General features: G+C 41.0%; 1 protein-coding gene across 4 annotated transcripts in view; it reads right to left on the bottom strand.

The window, feature by feature from the left end:
• Nucleotides 1-24459, bottom strand: part of map4k3a (mitogen-activated protein kinase kinase kinase kinase 3a) — a 295830-nt gene that overhangs the window by 109024 nt on the left and 162347 nt on the right. For all 4 annotated transcript variants that reach the window (XM_059986423.1, XM_059986424.1, XM_059986425.1 and 1 more), the window contains exons 9-12: nucleotides 17952-18083; nucleotides 13109-13171; nucleotides 12945-13026; nucleotides 12746-12856 (exon numbers count right to left, since the gene is read on the bottom strand). In XM_059986423.1, the coding sequence (XP_059842406.1) occupies nucleotides 12746-12856; nucleotides 12945-13026; nucleotides 13109-13171; nucleotides 17952-18083 (388 nt within the window). The remainder of the gene's footprint in view (nucleotides 1-12745; nucleotides 12857-12944; nucleotides 13027-13108; nucleotides 13172-17951; nucleotides 18084-24459) is intronic.

Raw genomic sequence — 24459 nt, 5'->3', positions numbered from 1 at the left:
CGAATCCCAGCAATTTTCTCTATTCATTTTTTTCTTTCAGAGCCGCCCAATTAATTAACCAGAATCCTCTGTATATGAAATGTTTAATATAACAAGAACTCGCTCAAGATATTCAGCCACCACACCAACAACTAGTTTTAAGGCTGTCTGTCTTTAAGCTAGAAAGGATACAAAGAAAATTGATAAGGATGTTACTGGGCCTAGAGAACTTTGAGTTACAAGAGGAAGCTGGGACTTATTTCCCAGGAGCATTGGGGGCAAAGGGGTTTATACAGGCTTACAGGGTTATAGTCTTATAGAGTTTATAAAATCATGAGAGGCACAGATAAGGTGAATGGCCACAGTTTTTTTCCCTTCCCAGGGCAGGGGGGTTCTAAAATTGGAAGGCATAGGTTTAAGGTGAGAGAGGAAATATTTGAAAGGTATGTGTAGGACAATTTTTCCACACACAGAGGGTGGAGTGTATATGGAAAGAGCTGCCAGTAGAAGCTGTAGAAGCAGAAATAATTACAACATTTAAGGTTGAGAGATATGATCCAAACTCAGGCCAACGGATCAAGGGCACCTTGATTAGCTTAGACTGAACAGCCTTTTCTCTATGCTGTACAAATTTATGGCTCTATATATGCAGCAAAATAAATTAATTAATTGTGAAAAGATAGTGGCACTTTACTGCCCATGATAGTACTTTGATTGTACAGCTGAAGTAGCTGGGTCCTAAACTATCAAGGATTTTGTATTGCAAAGTTCAGCTGCTGGCAAACAGCAACTTCTTGCACAAGTGTGTGGCATCCATTTAGGCAGGCAGCACCAGCTCACAATCTTCAAGTAAAATTGATTACTCTGAGGGCAGATTGGGTGGCTACTTTACAAAACTCCACAGCTTAATCAGCATGGATAACCCGAGTTTTTAGCTGCCTGTCACTTTTATTCACCATCATCAAAGGCCTACTCTACTTTCCTTCCATTATCATCCTCGCTCTGTCACATACACTCAGTGGCCACCTTATAAGGTACACCAGTGCACCTGCTCGTCAATGCAAATATCTAATCAGTCAATCACATGGCAGCAATTCAATGCAGATATGGTCAAGTGGTTCAGTTGTTTTTTCAGACCAAACATCCAAACAGGTAAGAAATTGGATTTAAGTGACTTTGACTGTGGAATGATTGAAACTCTGATCTCCTGGGATGTTCACACACAACATTCTCTAGAGCTAACAGCAAACAGTGCAAAAACCAAAGAACATTCAGTGAGCTGCAGTCCTATGGGCAAAAACAGCTTGTTAATGAGAGAGGTCAAAGGAGAACAGCCAGACTGGCTCAAGCTGACAGGAAGGTGACAGTAACTCAAATAACTATGTGTTACAACAGTGGTGCACAGAAGACATCTCTGAAGACACAATGCATCAACCCTTGAAATGGATGGGCTACAGCAGCAGGAGACTACAAATATACACTCAGCGGGCTCTTTAGTAGATACAGAAGATACCTAATAATATGGCCACTAAGTGTAAATGCAAGGTATTAAACAGATAGCACAAGTAAATCATCTGTAAGCTCATTTGGGGTTTAGGATGTGACAAACAGGATGCTGGGACTTTTGTTGAGAGGAAGGGAAAAGATAGAAGGGTAAGCATGACTCCTCGTGTTTGCATAGGAAAGTGCTGTCAGAAAGGTGGTCACCACTGAAGATAGAAGAGTATAAAGTTGGATAGAGCTTTAGTGACACAATAGAGCAGGGGTTCGCAACATTTCTTATGTCATGGATTAATACCATTAAGCAGGGGGTCCATGAACCCCAGGCTGGGAAACACTTCTGTGAACAGTGTTCAGTCCTGTTTCCTGAAGAATGATGAAGCTGTATGCTAGATTATTTCCTGTGACGGGAATCAGTCCTGACAAGAAATATCAACTACAGTGATCGATTAGGGGAAATGTCAAAGAACCTGAGTATGTTGATAACATGATATTGGAGGCATTGGAAATTAAATGAGGCAGAACAATAAAAGAATGCAGAATAAACTATTACCGTTACAGAGAAAGTGCAGTGTGGAGAGACAGTAAGGTACAAGACCGTGATGAGGTAGACTGTCAGGTGTCTAATTCATTGTACAATGATCTTATAGCAGGATAGAAGCTGTTCTTGATGGTGAAGAGGATGACCCAGTGATTGTGTAGACTGGTAGAATGTAAGAAAAGGGAACTCCATCCTGTTTCTGGAAAAGAGTTATCAGGACCCTCAACTGTGGCAGAACCACTTCCATCACATCAGGTCCAACTCTTTCTTCTGCCGAAGATAGTGTGCTCCTGATCCTCATATTCCAATTAGCCTGAGACATTAGCTCTTCTTCTCTCCACAGATACTGCCAGCCTGAGTATTTCCACCATGTTGATTTATTGCACATTTCCAACAAATGCAGTATTGTATGCTGGGATTACTGAAATTTGGCCATCCTTATGCACAAATCACCAAGAGTTTGCACAGAGATGTCCAATGAAAAAAAGAGGAATTATGCTGGCCTTCACATGGAGGTTAGAGTAAAAAAAAAGACTCACTAAGGTCACTCATTAAGTGACACCATACCTGGAGCACTGTGCAGTTGTGGTCCTTGGAGACAACTTACAAATAGAAACCATTTTGTGGCAAGGGGCACCAGCCCAGAGAGGAATGATCAAGTGGAATGGGCTACACTCACCAGAGTTTAGGAGAATGAAATGCAATCTCAATGTAACTGCTGACATACTGTTTTTCTTGGATGGAGAGTCTAGAAAAATGTGGCATAATGTTCAGATAAGTGGCAGATATCTATGACTGAAGATTCAGAGGTCTGTCAGTCTTGGAGATCTATGAGTGCTCAAGAGTGTATTCACTGCTAAAATCATTAGATTTTTTAAAATTCAGGACAATTCAAGATACATGGGGATTCAGTGGGCAAACAGAATTGAGGGTCTTGTCAGGTGGCAAAGAAGACAGAAAGGGCTTTCTTATCTACTCCTTTTCTATTTCTTATGCCCTCTTTAAAAAAATACCATTCAGTAATACAACTGTGAAACACAGTATTGTCATTAAATATCACAATTACTTACTACCTTTAGACAGGCCTAAACGGCACCTTACAAGCAGCAGCCAAGAGCTATCAGAATTTTTAATACTGGTCTCTGCAACAAAGCATAAAGCAAATGAAAAATGGAAGCTTTCTAAGAGCCAGACATACACCATGGACCAGTTAACCTATTTTGTGCTGTACGATTCCAACACTGGATTTAGTCCCTTATCAGCAACAATACAGCCACACTCACAACCAAAACAAAATCTTATTACCGTAGATTCCGGACTACAGAGCGCACCTGATTAAAAGCCGCACGCTCTAATTTTAGAAAGAAAATCAATTTTGTACTTGTACAACTGCACCAGATTTTAAGCCGCAGGTGTCCCACGTTGTAATATGAGATATTTACACAGAAAGATATTACACGTGAGGATTTTTTAACTTTTAATTAAATCCGTATGGTAACATAAACAAATATATATTGCAAATGCTTTTTTTCGAACAGTGCCTGTAACACAGCTACTTTTAAATATACATACGTATCGGTAACACACAAATTACGTTGCGTATACTTTTTTACCAAACAGTGCACGAACAACATTCCAATATCTCCTAATGACTGGTAAAAAAATATATATATACTGCAGCCTACCAGGAAAAGTTATTGATCGCCTTCTTCATCTTCCTCCTGCACACTAAAACCATCAAAGTCCTTCAGTGTCCGAATTGAATAAAACCTCAGGATCTTGTCACTCACTTCAGTCTCTTTGTTGTCGCTCTCACTTGAGCGCACGCGGTCCTCTTCATCACGCGGTCCTCTTCATCACGCAGCAGTCCAGCCTTTCGAAACCCGCTGGTGATGGTGGAAGTTGTGACACCGCTCCACACATTTAGGATCCACTGGCAGACTTGAGTTAAAGATGCTCTTCGCATGCGTCCTGTTTCGGTAAAGGATTTCTCGCCGCTCGTCATCCAAGCCTCCCACTCAACGCACAGCGCCACTTTAATTTGTGGTGCCCCCAGGAATCACAGCTGGAATTGAGTTTGTACTCTTGATGGCAGCTTTCACTGAACTTTCATTGTCAGCCGTTTAAAAAATCACCATCAGTGGAAGCTTTAGTCCGGATGCTGTGCAGCTCAGAACACAAGTAAAATGCGTTCTCTCATGGCCACTTGTTTTCAGTGTGATGGACGAGTTACCTTTTTTATTAACAGTCTGAGTGAGAGGCAGGTCAAACGTCAAAGGTACTTCATCCATATTTATGATATCATCTGGCCCAATGGAATTCTCCACTATCTTTGTTTGAGTGAATGTGCGGAAGTTAGCAAGTTGTTCCTTGTGGTCGGGAGGGAGCTGCTGACACAGAGTCGTGCGTACCCTGACGGACAGGCCTTTTCGTCTCATAAATCTAAAACACCACGATGGCCCACCTCTAAAATCTTCGATTTTCATTTTGGTGGCGATTGCTTTAGCCTTCAGTCTGATCTGCACGGTGGAAACACCGCAGCCGCCTGCTCTCTGTGTGTTAACCCAGTCTTCAAGAAAGTTTTCAAGTTCGGGCCATCTGCTATGATTACCTCTGAAAGCTTTTGTCGTCTTTTTGCATTGACTCAGTTCTTCACGCTGGCGTCTCCACCGTCTCAACATCGATTCATTTATGCCAAGATTATGTGCAGCAGCTCGATTTCCTTCTTCAACCGCCAGATTGATCGCCTTTAACTTAAAAGCTGCATCATATGCTTTTCTTCGAGTGTTTTCCATGTTGATGAGGGTGAGTACAAATGACTGATTTACAATAATTTAATTGTGAAAGTGCGCTTGATTTATCGTACAATTTCATTGGACCTCTGTGAACTACTCATCAATTTTATTGGTCTACTGTTACGAGGCAAGATGTTTTTGGCGGCATGAAAAAAAAAACATGCATTAGCCGCACCGTAGTATAGGCTGCAGTGTTGCCGCAGTGTTCAAAGCGTGGGAAAAAAGTAGCGGCTTATAGTCCGGAATTTACGGTAGTTAATGGTCAGTTACAAAGTTAGGAGGCTCAAAACATCACTCTGAAAATAAAGATAATTAGCAAATTGGTATTAAATGAAGATGATACAATGAATAGAATTTTTGAAATTAATCCCATTTTAAATTGGGGTCAAACAGGTAATGGAGGTACCGATGAAAGAATATGCCCCATTAAAATAAGTACTAAAGAATCACTTGGTGGCAGTTTGAGCCTCTGTTCTAGATTAATTTCAGTGAGCCTACAGAGATCACGTATCAAAAAAAAACACAAACTAAATATCGCTGCTCAAACACAATTTGTATTTCTATTTCACTCTTTTGCTTCCCCTTGATCTTTTGTTTTGCTTTAACATTTCTCTCACTTTTTTTCTTGTCTGCCTACCCACGTTTTATGGTTTTTCCATTTAAAAGTGCCCAGTGACCAGATTTAATCTTTCCATCTTTCATTGCACAGCTGTCAACGGTCTGGATAAGAACACATCTCTCCCAAGTGCAACCCAAAATTGCACAGGATATACTCACGATAAGATGCCTCATCTACAAACTATGACAACATGTAATCCCTGTGCAAAGAAAGGGAGATAGCAGCCATTACATTCATAAAAGTAGAGAAGTTTAGGTGTAAGTGGCCGGGGCTGGAGTGGAGAAATGAAAGGGAAAAGTACATGGAATTTTGGTTAAACTGAAAAAAATATAAGAAGGGAGAAAGAAAGTTAGGTGACATTAAGAGAAAGGTGATGGATGACAGTAAAGTAGAAGAGAGGGAGTCTGAAGTTGGCAATGAGACTCAGAATAAATAGCAGCATAGCAATACAAAGAATATAGTAAGTGGAGATCCCAAAGAATACAGAACATTAAGGGAGAATTGGGTGACACTGGAAGAGCTCCTGCACTCATTGTTGACATCAAAGTTCAAAGTAAGTTTATTTTCAAAGTACAAATGTCACTATAAGCAACCCTGGGATTCACATTGTTGCAGGCATTCACAGTAAATACAAAGAAACACAACAGAATCAATGAAAGACATTACATGACAAGACAATAAACTGCAAATACAAATAGAAGGGAAAATAATAACAAATAAATAAATAATAAACACTGAGAACATGAAATGAAGGATCCTTGAAAGTAAGTCCACAGGTTATGGGAACAGATCAATCTTGGGGTGAGTGAAGTTATCCCCTCTGGTTCAAGAGCCTGATGGTTGAGGGGTAATTACTGTTTCTGAACCTGGTGATGTGAGTCCTGAGGCTACGGTACTTCCTTCCTGATGACAGCAGCAAGAAGAGAGCATGGCCTAGATGGTGGGGGTCCTTGATAACAGATGCTGCTTTCTTGCAACAGCATTCCATGTAGATGTACTCAATGGTGGGAAGCGATTTACCCATGATGGACTGGGCTGCATCAACTATTTTGTGTTTCAAGGACATTGGTGTTTACAACCAGGCCTTGATGCAACCAGTAAATATATTCTCCACCATACATCTACAGAAGTTTGTCAAAACATTCAGGCTGCTGCTATCAGAAAGGCACTGAACTGTTCCCCACAACCTACGGACTCACTTTCAAGGACTCTTCATCTCATGTTCTCGATATTAATTGGTTATATATTTATTCATTTATTAATATTTCTTTGTTTCTTTTTGTATTTACACAGTTTTTCTTTTCCAAGTTGTTGTTTGTCCATCCTATTGGGTGTGGTCTCTCATGGATTCTATTGTATTTACTGCAATTGCCACAAGAAAATGAATGTCAGGGTTGTGTTTCTGTACTTTGACAATAGATTTACCTTAAGCATGCAGAATCTTCACAAACTTCTAAAAAAAGCAGTGGTGCTGCTGTGCTTTCTCCCTAATATCCCTTAGGGACAGAGGACAGACAGTCTGAAATGGCAACACCAAGGAACTTAAAGTTGCTGACCCACTCCACCTCTGATCCTGCACTAATGACTGGCTCATGAACCTCTGGTTTCCTCATGTAGTCAAAAAATCAGCTCCTAAGTTTTGCTGACATGAAGTGAGAGATCATTGCTCCGGCACCACTCAGCCCTCCTATGCTGAGTTGTCAAACAACAGTGCTGTCGTCAGCAAACTTAAATATGGCACTGGAGCTGTGCTTAGCCTCACAGTCTTAACTGTAAAGCGAATACAGCTGGGGGCTAAGCACACAGTCTTGTTTTTGGAGCCAAGAATCTTATTTACGTGGTTTCAAAATGGTAGACAGTTAAGTCAGGAAAAGGAAGCAAGATTAGGACAATGCCTCAGAACTTCAGAACCTGGAAATAACTTCACTTGTTCTCTAAGTTATTTGGAATGAGGGCTTTGCAGGAAACACCTGCAGACATCAATGCCTGAACAAGGGTAAATCCAAAATGAAATAAGATTCAGCACAAAACATTATTTTTCACTTGAGGGAAAAATCATTACATGACCTGTGAGCCTTTTTAAGTTGGATGGCATGGAATATTTTGAAGCAGTTCAACAGTATTATTTGGACATTGCAATGGAGGTATCTGATCTCCAACTGTTTCATGGGAATAACAGTGCAGCAAATCATGCCCTGGTACCTCATCATGAACCCATTCCTAGGAAGGCATCAGCACTTAGTAAGAGCTACACATTGTTGACAACATTGTCATACCAGGAACCTGCATATTCTCTGCTCTCCCCATCACTGTTAAGCTGCCATACTGAGAACCTGGTGCAAATCCAGCAAGGAATTCTCTTCCACAGCTCAAGTGCAGAGAAGCTGCCAACGAAAGATAGCATTCAATGAGATCAGAAGAATAGTGCCACCTCTCAGGCTGTACCCTGGCCAGATGGGCGAGTGTAGGCCACTACTGAGAAACCTGTTCCACGTTGACGGTTTCCTCAACTGCATGTGTTGGAGATAATGGCTGTCTCTCTGTGTGGTCACATAACTTCCTCTGGCCTGGAAACCTTTCTACGGCAAGTTCAAGTGAGAGGACAAAACAACACATCCCACAAAATGTGGATAGATTATAGGATCCAGGCAGTTTCTTGACACTAGTTGCAGCTGTTGTAAGACACCGCACAGACCACAATCACCAGCCAGGGTGCAGTTCTGAGTCCCCATCTCAGCGTCCAGTGACCACTTCACTCAACACAGCCCATCAAACACCACCTCTCACAGAGAGCCTCTCTACCAACCATGAGGGGATTCACTACCTGCAAGGCAGTAAGCAGCTGAGAGGATGCTGCCTTCTTTCAAGAAGCAGATTACACTACATAACTCTGAGTGTGTAGCAAGTCAGCCCACTGTAGGATTGGGCTAAATAGAGAACCAACTGTTTCATTTTAATGAAAACAACATACACTGGGAGTGGGAGGGATATTAACATTATTTGTTCAACCAACTTAACATTTCCAGCTAACTTCTTAAATGCTGTAATTGTTACTTTCACTAATGTTTGATGGGTGAGCGCAAAAAAACTGAAGGCGTTGCTTCCTCTTTAAAACAAGACTGCAGAATCACTGTTGATTTCTGGAACCATTCAGAAGTGTCTAAGGGTAAGATGTGCCAATGAAGTATTGTGCAGAGTCCACTACTCCTTGGCTTCTTACATTCCTGCGCATTCAAACTGCTGTACCAGACCATGATGCACCCAACACACAAAATGCTGGAGGAACTCAGCAGGCCAAGCAACACCTATGGAAAAAAAAAGGTACAGTCAACATTTCGGGCCAAGACTCTTCATCAGGGGGAAGGGTCTCAGCCTAAAACGTTAACTGTTTACCCTTTTCTGAGATGCTGCCTGGCCTACTAAGTTCCTCTAGCATTTTGTGTGTGTTGCTTGCATTTGGATTTCCAGCATCTGCAGATTCTCTCATCCATGATGCAAACAGTCAGGATCCATTCAACAATACACATGTAGATGTCTGTTAGTGTTCGATGACAAGCTGAGCCTCCTTAACCTTTTAAGAAAGGAAACACACTAGCATGCTTTCCTTATGATTATATCTTATGTGCAGGGCTAGGGTCAGGTCATCAATATGTTAATACTCAGGAACTTAAAGTTTCTGACTCTATCCACTGCTGACCCCTAATGCAGACTGGAACATGTATGCCTTCCTTCACCTTCCTGAAGTCAACAATCAGCTCTTTAGATTTGCTGACGTTGAGCAAGAACTTGTTTGTGCAGCACCACTCAACAGGGTGACCCATCTCGCTGCAGTAAGCAAACTCATCGCCACCTATGAAAAGAAAAATATCTAGGGTGCCTAAGGCTTTTGCATAGTACTGCATGATTTGTCTACCAGAGTAGAGTCATCATTGAATTTTAAAATAGCACTGGAGCTGTGCTTTGCCACACAGTTACGTGTGTGTGGAGAGAGTAGTGCAAATGGATGAGCACACAGCCTTGAGGTGCACTTGTGTTGACAGTCAGCAGGATTATCCAAAACTCCAGCTTCCTATATTTTACCATTCCTCCATCACCTGTTCTCCAACCTTTACAGGCTTCCCAGGTAAACAATGCTTCAATTTTAAAGTCTGTTGTTACCCACCTTTCCAATCACTCCAGGCCCATTCACTTGAGAAATATCTGCATTTCTTCAATTCTTTTTGATCATTCCAGATTTAACTACCCTTGCCACTGTCTTGGATAGCAACTTAAACCTACCTTAACTGTTATCTCTTTAAGTTTCTCCAAATTTCCCAAATAGTCACTGTTGCAGAGTAAATTAATGAAAAACAATTTTCTTTGAATGAGATCAGGCAGCTACAAAACTAGCTTTGGTACTTTTGACTTTATAGTTTCATCTCCATTATTCCTTCATACCAACTGATTACATGCTACCTAGGCACAGAGAGCAGACAGCTGACAGGCTGACTTGTGTTTGTTTCTAATGCAAATGTCAGTTGGAAATTACACTTTGGTTTTAAAGATTCCTAATTGTATAAACCAGCCAATGGACACTTTGATGAATTCAAGTATTGGTACCAATTCCAATACTGCAACAGATTTAATTAGGACAGATGACAATGCAATTGCTAATTTATAAGTATATTACACATCGTCAGCATACTTTGCCAACTGGAATAAATCAAACAAAAGTTTCATTTACAATTGATTCAATAACCATTTGCAATGTGTACAGCAAATCTTCAGCTTCCATAAGGCAACCTCTCCATGGAGTCAAGTGCTGCCCTAAAATCAGCTGCAGAGCACTGATGTCAGTCGATTTTCCTGGCACTGTCCCTTTGTTAGTCTGGGTTCACCCCCACCCCCATATGAGCTTTCATATGCCAGTTAATCAAACAGATAAGTAATTAAGGTAAACTTATTACCCTAAATGGAGAGAAAATACAAAAAAAATAGAGATGCAAAGGGACTTGGGAGTCCTTGTGCAGGATTCCCTAAAGATTAACTTGCATGCTGAGTCAGTGGTGAGGAAAGCAAATACAATGTTAGCATTCATTTCAAGAGGACTAGAATATAAAAGCAAGGATGTTGAGACTTTAAAAAGCACTGGTGAGGCCTCACTTGGAGTACTGTGAGCAAGTTTGGGCCCCTTATCTTAGAAAGGATAAGCTGAATCTGGAGAGGGTTCAAAGGAGGGTCACAAAAATGATTCCAGGATTGAATGGCTTGTCATATGAGGAGTGCTTGATGGCTCTGGACCTGTATTCACTGGAATTCAGAAGAATGAGAGGTGACCTCACTGAAACCGATCAAAAGGTGAAACGCCTTGATAAAGTGGATGTGGACAGCATGGTTCCTATGGAGGGAGAGTCTAAAACCAGAATAGCGGGGCTTCCTTTTAGAACAGAGACGAGGAAGAATTTCTTTAGCAAGAGAGTGGTGAATCTGTGGAATTCTTGCCACAGTCAGCTGTGAAAGCCAACCCTTTATGCATATTTAAAGCAGAGGTTGACAGATGCTTGACTGGTCAGGGCATGAAGGGATATATTGAGAAGGCAAGAGATTGGGGCTGAGAGGAAAAATGGATCAACCATGATAAAATAGTGGAGCAGACATGATGGGCCAAATGGCCCAATTCTGTTCCTATATCTTAAGGTCTTAAGAGTATTACATTATTATATATACTGTCTTTTTGCATGTATGCAAGAAGAGCTGTCATAGTGTTTTGAGCTTCTGTGCATGTCCCTCATAGAACTTGGAGATTTACTGTACATCAATTTGTAGGATTTTAAAAAAATGTCATTGATACTATTTAACAATTGCTGCAAATGAACTGCACATATTATTTTACCACAGACACTTCACCTTTTGGTAAAAGAGGCGAAGGAAAGAAAATGACTGAAAATTTCTTATTTTGGACCTTATTTCAATATTATTTGCCATGAGCTTATTCAATACACAATGTAATTTAGCAAATGACAACTTTCCATATTTGGAAGAAATGATGAATCAACAAGTTATGTAAAAATCAAGTAACCAAGTGGTAAAAGATGGAATATTGGAGCTATTACTAGATACTTAAAAGCTTTTATTGACATGGACAGAAGCCCCAGATGATACACCTGAGAGAGCCTTGCCATTACTGTGCTCTCCATCAGTGGAGACAAGACGAGACCCGGCTGAGGGGCTGCTCCTTAATCAGTCTCTCAGGACAGACAATTAGGTTAAACATAAAGATGAACTTCATTTGTTACATTTACTTTGAAACATACAGAGAAATATGTTGTTTGTTTCAACGACTGACACAGTCCAAGGATTATGCTGGGGAGAGCTTGTAAGTGTTGCCATCCTTTACATGCCCACAATTCACGAACCATTAGCCAAGCGCCTTCAGAATGTGGGAGGAAACCAGAGCACCCGGAGGAAACCCATGTGGTCATGGGGAAGACTCAAGTTCTGTGGTATGATAATGCCTGGACAGAAATTCTTTTAACACAGGCTGGGGAGTGCACTCCAGCTTCCACACAGTCATAACAGAGCAAAATCTTACTTCATGGTAATGAGACCCCAGGTAATTTTACACCAGGTCCTGCTACACAGATGTCACACAACCACAAATGCAAGTATATTGTGACCACACAAACAGAGAGACACGCAGTTCCACCCTCCACACCCTTTTCCTTAACCACACTTCCTTCAAAACCCCACTCACTCCACCCTCATCTGTTCCCATCTTTATTCTTTCACAAGCCTCGCTATCCACTTCTTCCATTTAGGTCCATACTCAATTCCCTGCCCACCCATTCCTTCAATTCCCATTCCCCACTGTGATGGATCACTCTCTCCAGTGCCACTGGCTGGCATTTCCCTCTTGCTGTTCCCTCTCCTTGACCAGCTGAGTACATGAATAGATTCAAGATTGAAAAACTTTATTGTCAATCTAACCATACATCAGCTCTGCAGGGCAGAATGAGACAGCATTTCCCAGGGGCAAGTATAAATATAAAATAAATTATTTTCATCAGAAAGAACTAGAAGCTCACAAACATTTTAAGTAGGACATTACTATTCACTTCTTTTAAAATAAAACCATAGGTAAACTTTTACTCAGATTTAAGTACATCTGTCTTTAATTAAATGAGCACATTGGTTTCAACATACACAAAAGACTTAGTCAGATTTCTGTTTTCTTTAAGCCTTGTAACAACCCTGCTTCACAAATTAGTCCAAAGTCTGCTATTCAAATTACAAAAGTTAAAATGTCATAAGCTTCACCAAAAAGATTTTTACCTCAGGATCATCATCATCAAAATCATGGTAACTGGAATGATCTGGGTTGTTCAATTTATCAAGCAATTCAATAGCAAGAGTACGACTCAAAGACTGTGTCACAAATGGATGCTGAAACACAATTAAAAAGCAGAATGTAAGGCCATTATCGGAACATTAGTTACACACAGACTAACAAAACAAAGCATAATAAACTTACCTGCAATAGTTTCTCAGCAGTTGGTCTTTTCTTTGGATTTTTTGTAAGTGCCAGCTTTACAAACTGATGGAAGCTAGTAGACCTGAAACAGCAACATTCCGTAATGAACCAACTTCGAAACAGTAGACTTGTAAAAAGAACGACAATGTCTAAATGCTCCCTACCATTTTATCTTGTCCTTCAACTTTGGGGGCTGGAAGTTGCTTTTTGTCATCAAAAACAAAGCCCTAAAAATTAATCAGAAAGCCATAAGTTATAAAAATGAAGATCCATCATTTCTCAAGTAGGAGAGGTTAAATATGTAATATCTTTGTTTCAAATGTTAGGGGATGGCAGTGGGGGATGGGGAGATAAAGGAATCAGGCTACCTTCAGTTTCAATGTGGCACTGCTGTCATACAGACTTTCAAACTTTTATTTAAAAGGATAACAGAAAGTACTATCTGAAAGAGTAAAAGAGTTTAAGAATCCACAATTTAGGAGGAGATACTTGTTCACTTAAGTCCATGTCAATAATGCCACAGCATTTCTGCAGAAGGCACTTATCACTAAGTGAGGTAAATCCAAAATAAAATGGCCAAAGGGTTTTGGTTTGCTTTAATATCCACAACAGAGGGATACAATTTAATTTTCTGCTTTCATTCCAACACAAAGCAACCACAGCTTGAATAGCCAGAGATGAAAATATGGAAATGCAAGGACTATGCTGGAGCATCATTATCTTTAGCCAATGCAAAACTGAACCGACTCCCCAAAGATGGCCAACTTTTGTGGGCAACCAGCAGGAGGTGTGTTTACCAAATCTTTAAAGGGTAGTGGGAATAATTAAAGCCACAGAGCAATTTCATAGCAGATTCATGCAGCAGCTGTAGAACCTTTCTTTAAAAATATCCTCTGCAATAGTAACATTAAAATGTAAATAACCTGATAGCTATTTCATACCCATGAGGAATGAGGTAATATGGGTCAAAGACAAAACAGATATGTTGTGCTTGATTCAGATTCATCAAAATACCAAAAAGTCAATTCTTGATCATACAACATCAAGATGGTACTTATACATTTCAAATTGATCCAGACTAGAGGGGTACCCATAGGTACCCACAAGGGCCTCAGCCATGCCTGCCTTTTCGTTGGCTACATAGAACAGTCCATGTTCTGAGCCGTTCCCGGTAATACTCCCAACACTTCTGCTACATTGACAGCTGTTTTGGTGCTACTCCATGCACCCATGCTGAGCTTGTCAATTTCATCAATTTTTGCCTCCAACTTCCAGCCTGCCCTTAAATGCATTTGGTCCATTTCTGATGCCTCCCTCCCCTTTCTCAAACTCTCTGTTTCATTCTCTGCGGACAAACTATTGACAGACATTTTTATCAACCTACCAAATCCTTCAGTTATCTTCACTACATCTCTTCCCACCCTGCCTCCTGTAATACTATTCCCTTTTCTCAGTTCCTTCGCCTCAGCTGCAACTGATTGCAGGACAAAGCTTTCCTTTCCAGGACAACTGTCCACCTCCTTCAAAGAACAAGGTTTTCTTCCACCACCACTGAGGCTGCCATCACCTGCACCTCCTCCATTTCTGAATGTCAGCACTCACCCCATCTTCCCACCTCCTTAACAGTGATAGTTCTTGTCCTTACGTACCACCCCATCAGCCTCCACATTAAACACAACCATCTCCACAATTTCTGCCAACTCTAAAGGGATCCTACCACCAAACATATCTTTACCTCTGCCCCACTCTGCACTTTCCAAAAGGACTGCCCTCTCCATGATTCCCCTGTTCATTCATCCTTACCCACTAATCTCCCTCCTGGCACTTATCCCTGCAAGCAGCTAAAGTGCTATATCTTCCCATATACCTTCTCTGTCACTTCCATTCAGGACCCCAAACAGTCCTTCCAGGTGAGACAACACTTCACCTGTGAATTTGTTGGGGTCATCTATTGTGTCCGGTGCTCCAGAAATAGCCTCCTCTACATTGGTTAGACCCATTGTAAATTGGAGGACTACTTCATCCAATACCTCCACCCCATCTGCCAAAAGAAGAACTTTTCAGTGGCCAAACGTTTTAATTCCAATTTCCATTATGACATGTTGGTCCATGGCCTCCACTTGTGCCATGATGAGGGTGGAGGAGCAACACCTTATGTTTTCTGGGTAGCCTCCAACCTGATGACATGAATATCAATTTCTCTCCTTCCGGTTAAAAAAATTCCCTCTCCCTCCCCTCTTCTTCTATTCCCCACTCTGGCCTCTTACCTCTTCTCATCTGCCTATTACCTCGCCCCCGAGTCCCCTCCTCCCTTTTCTCCTCTCCCATCAGATTCCTCTCCTCTCCCATCAGATTCCTTTCTCTCCAGCCCTTATCCTCTCCTACCAACCTGGCTTCACCTATCACCTTCTAACTATCCTCCTTCCCCTCCCTCCATACTTTCATTCTGTCATCTTCACCCTTCCTTTCCTGTCCCGAAGAAAGGTCTCATCCCGAAACATCAACTGTTCATTCATTTCCATAGACGTTGCCTGACTTGCTGAGCTCCTCCAGCATTTTGTGTGATGCTTTGGAGTTCCAACATTCTAGATCTAGTCCCTTTCTCCTTCCTCTCTAGAACTCAGATCCCTGAACCTATCTTTCATCCCAACAACTTCCAGATCTAGTGAATCAGCTGAGCATTCCCTACACTCCCAACATACAGTAACGTCACAAGCAAACCCATAATCCTTCACCTCTCAGCATTCTGAAGATTATTCATACCAAGGCATATCCCTGTACAGCCCTTTAAAAGCTAAAGCATGAGCTGTAAATGCCCTTTAAACTTTCCGCAACCTAGGAAAACCTCAAAAGTACCAAATAATGATGTACTTGCAACTTCATGTTTAGTGCCCTGCATTCATTACTAACAACATGGTCTTTTCAACAAACAGGCAAACACACACTGAGTGACTGCGAAGTAAGGTACCTCCATTTAGTCAGCAAACATGCCAATGCCAATCCAATCTGGGTTTTTTTTCCCTTTCCATTCCACTGTCACTCTTATCCTTACCCTTGTTTCCATTGTATCACATCCTGGTATGAAAGCACCAATGCCCATGAATGGAAAAGTCTACAAAAAGTAGTGGATGCAGCCCAGTCCATCACAGGCAAAGCCCTCCCCATCAGAGCACAGTTACAAGGAGTGCTGTTGCAGGAATGCAGAATCCATCATTAAGGACCTCCATCATCCATCCATGCTTTCTTCTCACTAATACCATTGGGCAGGAGCCTTAAGTCCCACACCCGCAGGTGCAGGAACGGTTATCAAGCACTAAAAGCAATGTGGATAACTTCACTCACCTCAACACTGAGCTGATTCCACAAACAGACTCACTTTCCAGAACACTATAACTCAGTATTATTAATTTACTTGTTTATTATTTGCACAATTTGTCTTATTTTACATATTGGTTGTTTATAAGCCTTTGTTATTTAAAGGTTTTTTTTTATAAATTATATTGTATCTCTATTTTCCTGTATATGCCAGCAAGAAAATTAACCTCAGGTAGTATACAGTGACATACAAGTACTTTGATAATAAATTTCTTTTGAACTTTGTTCTTTTGCCCTGCACTGTCAGCCAGCTACAGTTCCACCATCAATACCAAGTTAATTTCTCACTATGAATCCTTTCAACATTGTAGTTTTATTTCAGATTTCCTTTTGTGATTTCAGTTGAGGATACTGTTTCATGTATGAGGCCTCCTAATTTGCTTCTTTCTCTGTCCCATTAACACCTTTTTTAACCCTTGTTTTCTCAGCTCCTTTGTCACTTAATTTCTTCTGCCTTCCAACCCATTCCAACTAATTTGAAAACCAACTCTTTGGAAATCCCAATGGTTCAGCATCTATCTCACCAGGTAGGTATCTGCACACTCCTTAACACTCACTGGACCCTGATTCGAAGGCTTTCTTTCAACTTAGCTGGTTCACTGGTACACTTATAACAATACTGTATAACATCAAAAAGAAACATTTCAAAAGTGTGTTGTGACATTATTAGAAATAACATCCAACACAAGTAAGTCTAAGAACAAGAAATAAAAGTCCTGAGAATCTGCCTCACTGGCACAGAAGTCCCTATTATAATCGGAGTTTTATTGTAAATACTTGTCTAGGTTGATCCCCTCCCAACTCTGAGCTTCTTAAAAGGCTTCTAAATTCATTCAGTTCTTAAAGAAAACCACTGGCTTGGACATTAACTGTTCGTCTACCAATACTGCTTGATTCACTTCTAGCATGCTGTAATTAATATTTTTGAAAAGATGACAAGTCAACAAGTCACTAAATTATTATTTCCAAAAAAAATTCTAATTTAGAAAGAAAATTCACAATAAAGCTAAATATTGGGAGTGTTGTGTTTAAATTCAACATTGTCATCAAATTATATAATTTTTCTGCTGATGACAGAGAGAGGGTTTCATTCCTCATTTTAACAGGATTTTAAATTTCCAAAATCACACAAATATGGACTAATAAAATTATTAGCAGAAACAACGTTAGTGCATTTGTCTGTTTCTCTGTAAAGAACACTGGAATCTTTATCACTGGATACTGTCACACAAGTTAATGCAATGGTCAGTCTTCTGCAAAAGAAGCACTTTTCTTTCATAAATAAAACAAATTTTAGACATTTTGATCAGAAAATAATCTCTGTTAGATATGCAATCACGTATGACCAATCATGCCTGAATTGTCACTTATTTTCAAGAATACTATAGCCTAAATAGGGCATTACTAGTAAAGTAGCTACACCACATCTATTAAAGAGGGTCAATAACGGCTCTGTTCCAATCACATCATAGGCAAAGAACAAAACTTGCACCTGCTTTGCTGCAGAGATGTTTGATAACATTACACTTTCAGAATCTATGGCTTCTCAAACCAAGTTACTAATAAAAGTTACTGAGAATATTTTGCCAGTGTGAAGACAGGGTTGAAAATCCATAAGGCAACAGTTCTCACCTCATTGGATGCAGGTCAAACATTGGTGGTTGAAGCTCAGCGAGCTCAATCCCAGTTATACCAACCGCCCAGATATCGCACAATTGGTTATATCCACCTTTCCTCTCCACTGCTGCAACTTCTGGGGCCATCCTGCAGTACAAAGTTCACACACTCAGTTGTTTAGTACATTTCCACAAAAATTTAAATTAAGGAGCAAACAAAATCAATATTTCAGAACCAGATACAATTTCACTTTCTAAAGCAACACAAGTGAATCTGCAGATGCTGGAAATAAAAAACACAAAATGCTGGCAGAACTCAGCAGGCTAGACAGCATCTATGGGAGGAGGTAGTGACAACGTTTCAGGCCGAAACCCTTCATCAGGAGTGCTGATGTTTCATGGAGTTATCTCTCAGAAAATACTACAGTTGTGAGTTACAAAATCAATTCCACACTTTTTGGTAACGGTATATAGTTTAGCGATCAGTAATGTTATTTTATGTATCACAAATCCACTTCAATTAGCATTAATGGAGTTGTAATGACCTACAAATCATAATGTTAGTTCTAATCAACAATGACTCATTCAGCCCTTCTGAAAAGCCATAGAGGCATTTTCACCCAGAATGAATCAGACCCTTGGGCAAAAGAACCGTTTTTTTTCTGCACAGCTACACAATTTCCTGGGATAGACTTGGCCTAAGATTGAGCAAGATCCAAATGTCACTGGTATTGCTGGACACATTTCAGAGAAACGGGCATCAAATCTGCATACAACAGTGCAAATACCAATATGTTCATTGACAAGAATAAGATATTCAAGTACATCATGAGCCTTTAATTAAAGTAGACATGTTGAATATCAATAAATATTACCTCAAAAAGATAACTAATAGTCCTCCTTTAAGCAATAGAGATCATGTTAACATCTAATAAAAGCAAACCCTACAATATTTTCTTCTACAATGGGCATTTACAGTGGCATGCAAAAGTTTGGGCACCACTGGTCAAAATTTCTGTTACTGTGAATAGCTAAGCGAGTAAAAGATAACCTGACTTCCAAAAGGCAAAAAAGTTAAAGATGACACATTTCATTAATATTTTAAGGAAGATATATTTAAAGAAGATATATTTTTATGACGAAGGGCCTTGGCCCGAAACGTCAACTGTACTTCTTCCTATAGATGCTGGCTGGCCTGCTGCGTTCCACCAGCATTTTGTGCGTGTTGCCTACTTTTTTATTTCCATCTTTTACAGTTTCAAAGTAACAAAAAAGGAAAGGGGCCTGAAACAAAAATTTGAGTACCCTGCACGGTCAGTACTTAGTAACACTGTCTTTGGCAAGTATCACAGCTTATAAACGCTTTCTATAGCCAGCTAAGAGTCTTTCAATTCTTGTTTAGGGGATTTTCACCCATTCTTCCTTGCAAAAGGCTTCTAGTTCTGTGAGATTCTTGGGGCGTCTTGCATGCACTGCTCTTTTGAGGTCTATCCACAGATTTTCAATGACGTTTAGGTCGGGGGACTGTGAGGGTCATGGCAAAACCATCAGCTTGCGCCTCGAGGTAGTCCATTGTGGATTCTGACGTGTGTTTATGATCATTATCCTGTTGTAGAAGCCATCCACTTTTCATCTTCAGCTTTTTTTTTCTTTTTTTTAAACAGACGATGTTTGCTTCCAGAATTTGCTGGTGTTTATTTGAATTCATTCTTCCCTCTACCAGTGAAATGTTTCCCATGCCACTGGCTGCAACACAAGCCCAAAGCATGATTGATCCACCCCCGTGCTTAACAGTTGGAGAGGTGTTCTTTTCATGAAAGTCTGCACCCCTTTTTCTCCAAACATGCCTTTGCTCATTGCGGCCAAAAAGTTCTATTTTAACTTCATTAGTCCACAGGACTTGTTTCCAAAATGCATCAGGCTTGTTTAGATGTTACTTTGCAAACTTCTGACACTGAATTTTGTGGTGAGGATGCAGGAAAGGTTTTCTTCTGATGACTCTTCCATGAAGATCATATTTGTGCAGGTGTTGCTGCACAGTAGAACAGTACACCACCACTCCAGAGTCTGCTAAATCTTCCAGAAGGTCTTCTGCAGTCAAACAGGGGTTTTGATTTGCCTTTCTAGCGATCCTACAAGCAGTTCTCTTGGAAAATTTTCTTGGTCTTCCAGACCTCAACTTGACCTCCACCATTCCTGTTAATTGCCATTTCTTAATTACATTACGAACTGAGGAAATAAGTACCTGAAAACACGTTGCTATCTTCTTACAGCCTTCTCCTGCTTTGTGGGCATCATTTGTTTTAATTTTCAGAATGCTAGGCAGCTGCTTAGAGGAGCCCATGGCTGCTGATTGTTGGGCCAAAGTTTGAGGAGTCAGGGTATTTATAAAGCTTTGAAATTTGCATCACCTGGCCTTTCCTAACGATGACTGTAAACAAGCCATAGCCCTAACAAACTAATTAAGGTCTGAGACCTTAGGAAAAGTTATCTGAGAGCTCAAATCTCTTGGGGTGCCCAAACTTTTGCATGGTGCTCCTTTCCTTTTTTTCAGTCTAAAATCGTACAAAACAAAAATAATACACTAATCTTGTTTAAGATGTTGAAAAGAATGTTACATCTTTAACTTTCTGACTTTTGGAGATCAGTTCATCTTCTACTCACTTAACTATTCACAGTAACAGAAATTTTGACCAGGAGTGACCAAACCTTTGCATGCCACTGTATATACCTGGCAGACATACTGAAATATGAAGTATATGAAGTTAGGATGTTTAGTCATGGAGAGGTTTTCAGTGTGCTTCCCATATAGCACCATCCTTTAAGGTAATTCAAGAGAGATTGAGATTGTGTGAAGGTACAGCATAAAAGTCACCCTTGTATGGTCTTATCACAATGTATAAAGCCCCAAGTGCTGGTTACTTATATTGATAAGCTGAATCAGTCCCCTAATCCTTACAAACATGCAGCAAGGCCCAACAGAGCTATGACAAAGAATAGATAGAAACATAGAAAACCTACAGCACAATACAGGCCCTTCAGCACGCAAAGCTGTGCCGAACATGCCCTTACCTTAGAACTACCTTGTCTTACCCTTAGCCCTCTATTTTCCAAAGCTCCAAGTAGCCATCCAGGAGTCTCTTAAAAGACCTTATCGTTTCTGCCCCCACCACCACCAGCAGCAGCCCATTCCACACACTCACCACTCTCTGAGTATAAAAAAAACTTACCCCTGACATCTACTCTGTTCCTACTTCTAAGCACCTTAAAACTATGCCCTCTCGTGCTAGCCATTTCAGCCCTGGGAAAAAAACCTCTGACTATCCACACGTTCAATGCCTCTCATTATCTTGTACACCTCTATCAGGTCACCTCTCAATGTACACCAATTGTACACCTCTCAACACCTCTTGATGCTTTCCAAAAGCTCATCCTTCATCACTCCAGAGAGAAAAGGCCGAGTTCATTCAACCTATTCTCATAAGGCATGCTCCCCAATCCAGGCAACATCCTTGTAAATCTCCTCTGCACCCTTTCTATGGTTTCCACGTCCTTCTTGTAGTGAGGCGACCAAAATTGAACACATTACTCCAAGTGGGGTCTGACCACGGTCTTATATTGCTGCAACATTACCTCTTGGCACTTAAACTCATTTCCACAATTGATGAAGGCCAACACACCATATGATCCACAAAGCAATGCCTCCTTGGATCCCATGCCTCCTTACTTTCTCAATAAGCCTTGCATGGGGTACCTTATCAAAAGCCTTGCTAAAATCTATATACACTACATCTACGGCTCTACCCTCATCAACTTGCTTAGTCACATCCTCAAAAAATTGAATCAGGCTCCTAAGGCACGACCTGCCTTTGACAAAGCCATGCTCACTATTCCTAATCATATTACGCCTCTCCAAATGTTCATAAATCCTGTCTCTCAGGATCTTCTCCATCAACTTACCAACCACTGAAGTAAGACTCACTGGTCTATAATTTCCTGGGCTATCCCTACTCCCTTTTTTGAATAAGGGAACAACATCCACAACCCTCCACTCCTCTGTAACCTCTCCCATCCTCATTGACGATGCAAAGATCTTTGCCAGAAGCTCAGCTATCTCCTCCCTCGCCTCCCACAATAGCCTGGGGTACATCCCATCCAGTCCCGGTGACTTATCCAACTTGATGCTTTCCAAAAGGTCCAGCACATCCTCTTCCTTCATATCTACATGCTCAAGCATCCCTAAAATCACCAAGATCCTTTTCCGTAGTGAATACTGAAGTATTCATTAAGTACCTCTGCTATCTCCTCCAGTTCCACACACACTTGATTGGTCCTATTCTCTCACGTCTTATCCTCTTGCTCTTCACATACTTGTAGAATGCCTTGGGGTTTTCCTTAAACCCGCTCGCTAAGGCCTTCTCATGGCCCCTTCTGGCTCTCCTAATTTTATTAAGCTCCTTCCTGCTAGTCTTATAACCTTCTAGATCTCTATCATTACCTAGTTTTTTTGAACCTTCCGTAAGCTCTTCTTTTCTTCTTGACTAGATTTACAACAGCCTTTGTACACCATGGTTCCTGTACCCTACCATCCTTTCCCTGTCTCATTGGAACGTATCTACACAGAATCCCATGCAAATACCCCCTGAACATTTGCCACATTTCTGCCATATGTTTCCGAGAACATCTGTTTCCAATTTATGCTTCCATGTTCCTGCCTGACCACCTCATATTTCTCCTTACTCCATTTAAGCATTTTGCTAACTTGTCTGTTCCTATCCCTCTCCAATGCTATGGAAAAGGTGATAAAATTGTAATCACTATCTCCAAAATGCTCTCCCACTGAGAGACCTGACACCTGACCAGGTTCATTTCCCAATACCGGATCAAGTACAGCCTCTCCTCTTGTAGGCTTATCTGCCTACTGTGTCAAGAAGCCTTACTGGACACACCTAACAAACTTCACCCCACCTAAATTCCTCACTCTTGGGAGATGCCAATCAATATTTGGGAAACTAGTATCTCCCACCGCAACAACCCTGTTATTATTACCTCTTTCCAGAATCTGTCTCCCTATCTGCTTCTTGATGTACCTGTTACTATTGGGTGGTCCATATCCAGTAGAGTTATTGACCCCTTCCTATTCCTAACTTCCACCCACAGAAACTCCATAGACAACCCCTCCATGACTTCCTCCTTTTCTGCTGCCGTGACACTATCTCTGATCAACAGTGCCATGCCCCCACCTCTTTTGCCTCCCTCCCTAAAATAGGATAGGTGTGAACATTTAAACAATGGTTACCCCATACTGCAGAAACTGTAAAACATACGTTAAAAGGATGCACGCACTATTTCAAGCACGCCAACTGCTGCTCACAGATCTATCAAAAATCTTTAACATGTTAAACATCGAAAGGGCCAACTCCCAAAATCCTCAGTTAAGTAGTATCAAAGAACACTCACTAGTCTTCAGCATATATCACTGGGTTACCCAATATCTACATCAAACTGAATACCAGAAAGGCATCAACCTCTAGGGGTGTAGTGAACACATTTTTAAAACTATACTTTGCATTTTCATCAATATTTAGAAATCAGAAGGTAGAGCTTAGGAGGGTTAATGGCGTCTAACAGTGACTCTTTTGTTTGCATCTTTGGAAAGAGCTCTATTTCTGTCTTTAATATCTCTGTTTTTCCTTTTCAGGGTTCTTTTGAAGACCCCGACCTGGAGTTATACACTGACTACGGTTCTTTGCAGGAATGGGACCCACTCTCGGGGTTCCATAACTGGCCTTTGTTCGGCACGCCAAAGGCTCTGCCCGAGAGTCCGGCTCAGATTCGGAAGCCTAGGATCTTGGGACTCTGGAGACGGACGGTTTAAGGGTCAGTGTCACGACAGGAGACCCGTGTCTCATCGGGGGGGTCGAAATATCTACAGCTGTGAACCTGGAGACCCGGGATCTTTGCGATCTTCAGGCACAAAGCTCAAAAAAAAAGCGACATAACGGACTTTTAACATCATAAACCAGTGAGTGGTATGTCTTGCCACTCTCCGGGAAAATAGAGACACCTCTTTCTCCCTTACTAGGGAGAGAGAGAAAACCTGCTGTATGTCAAATACCGGGTGAAATGCGAAGTCTTTGGGGTAACTGCAAATCTGTGTCATTGTTATTGCTTTGCTCACGCTTGAATGCTCGGTGACAATGCCGATGCTTTTCTTGCCAGTGGGCATAGGAGGGATTGTTGCTTGCTGCTGCTGCTTATGCGCGGAAGGGGGGAGCTGGGGGGACTTTGGGTTTTTAACATTTAACTGTCATTTATTCTTTGGGGCACTCCTCTGTTTTTATGATGGTTGGCGAAGAAAAATCATATCAGGATGTATATTGTATACTTCTCTCTGACATTAAATTGTACCTTTGAACCTTTGAAATCCAGTGTAGAACAAGCCCTTCTGGCTCAACGAGCTGCACTGCCCAGTAACCCACCTTCTAAGAATAACATAATCACAGAACAATTTACACTACAAA

This window comes from Hypanus sabinus, chromosome 12 (genome assembly GCF_030144855.1).
Source record: "Hypanus sabinus isolate sHypSab1 chromosome 12, sHypSab1.hap1, whole genome shotgun sequence".
In the NCBI taxonomy this organism is placed as follows: domain Eukaryota; kingdom Metazoa; phylum Chordata; class Chondrichthyes; order Myliobatiformes; family Dasyatidae; genus Hypanus; species Hypanus sabinus.
The sequence above is the reverse complement of the archived record's forward strand: the minus strand, read 5'-3'. Positions and strand labels throughout refer to the sequence as shown.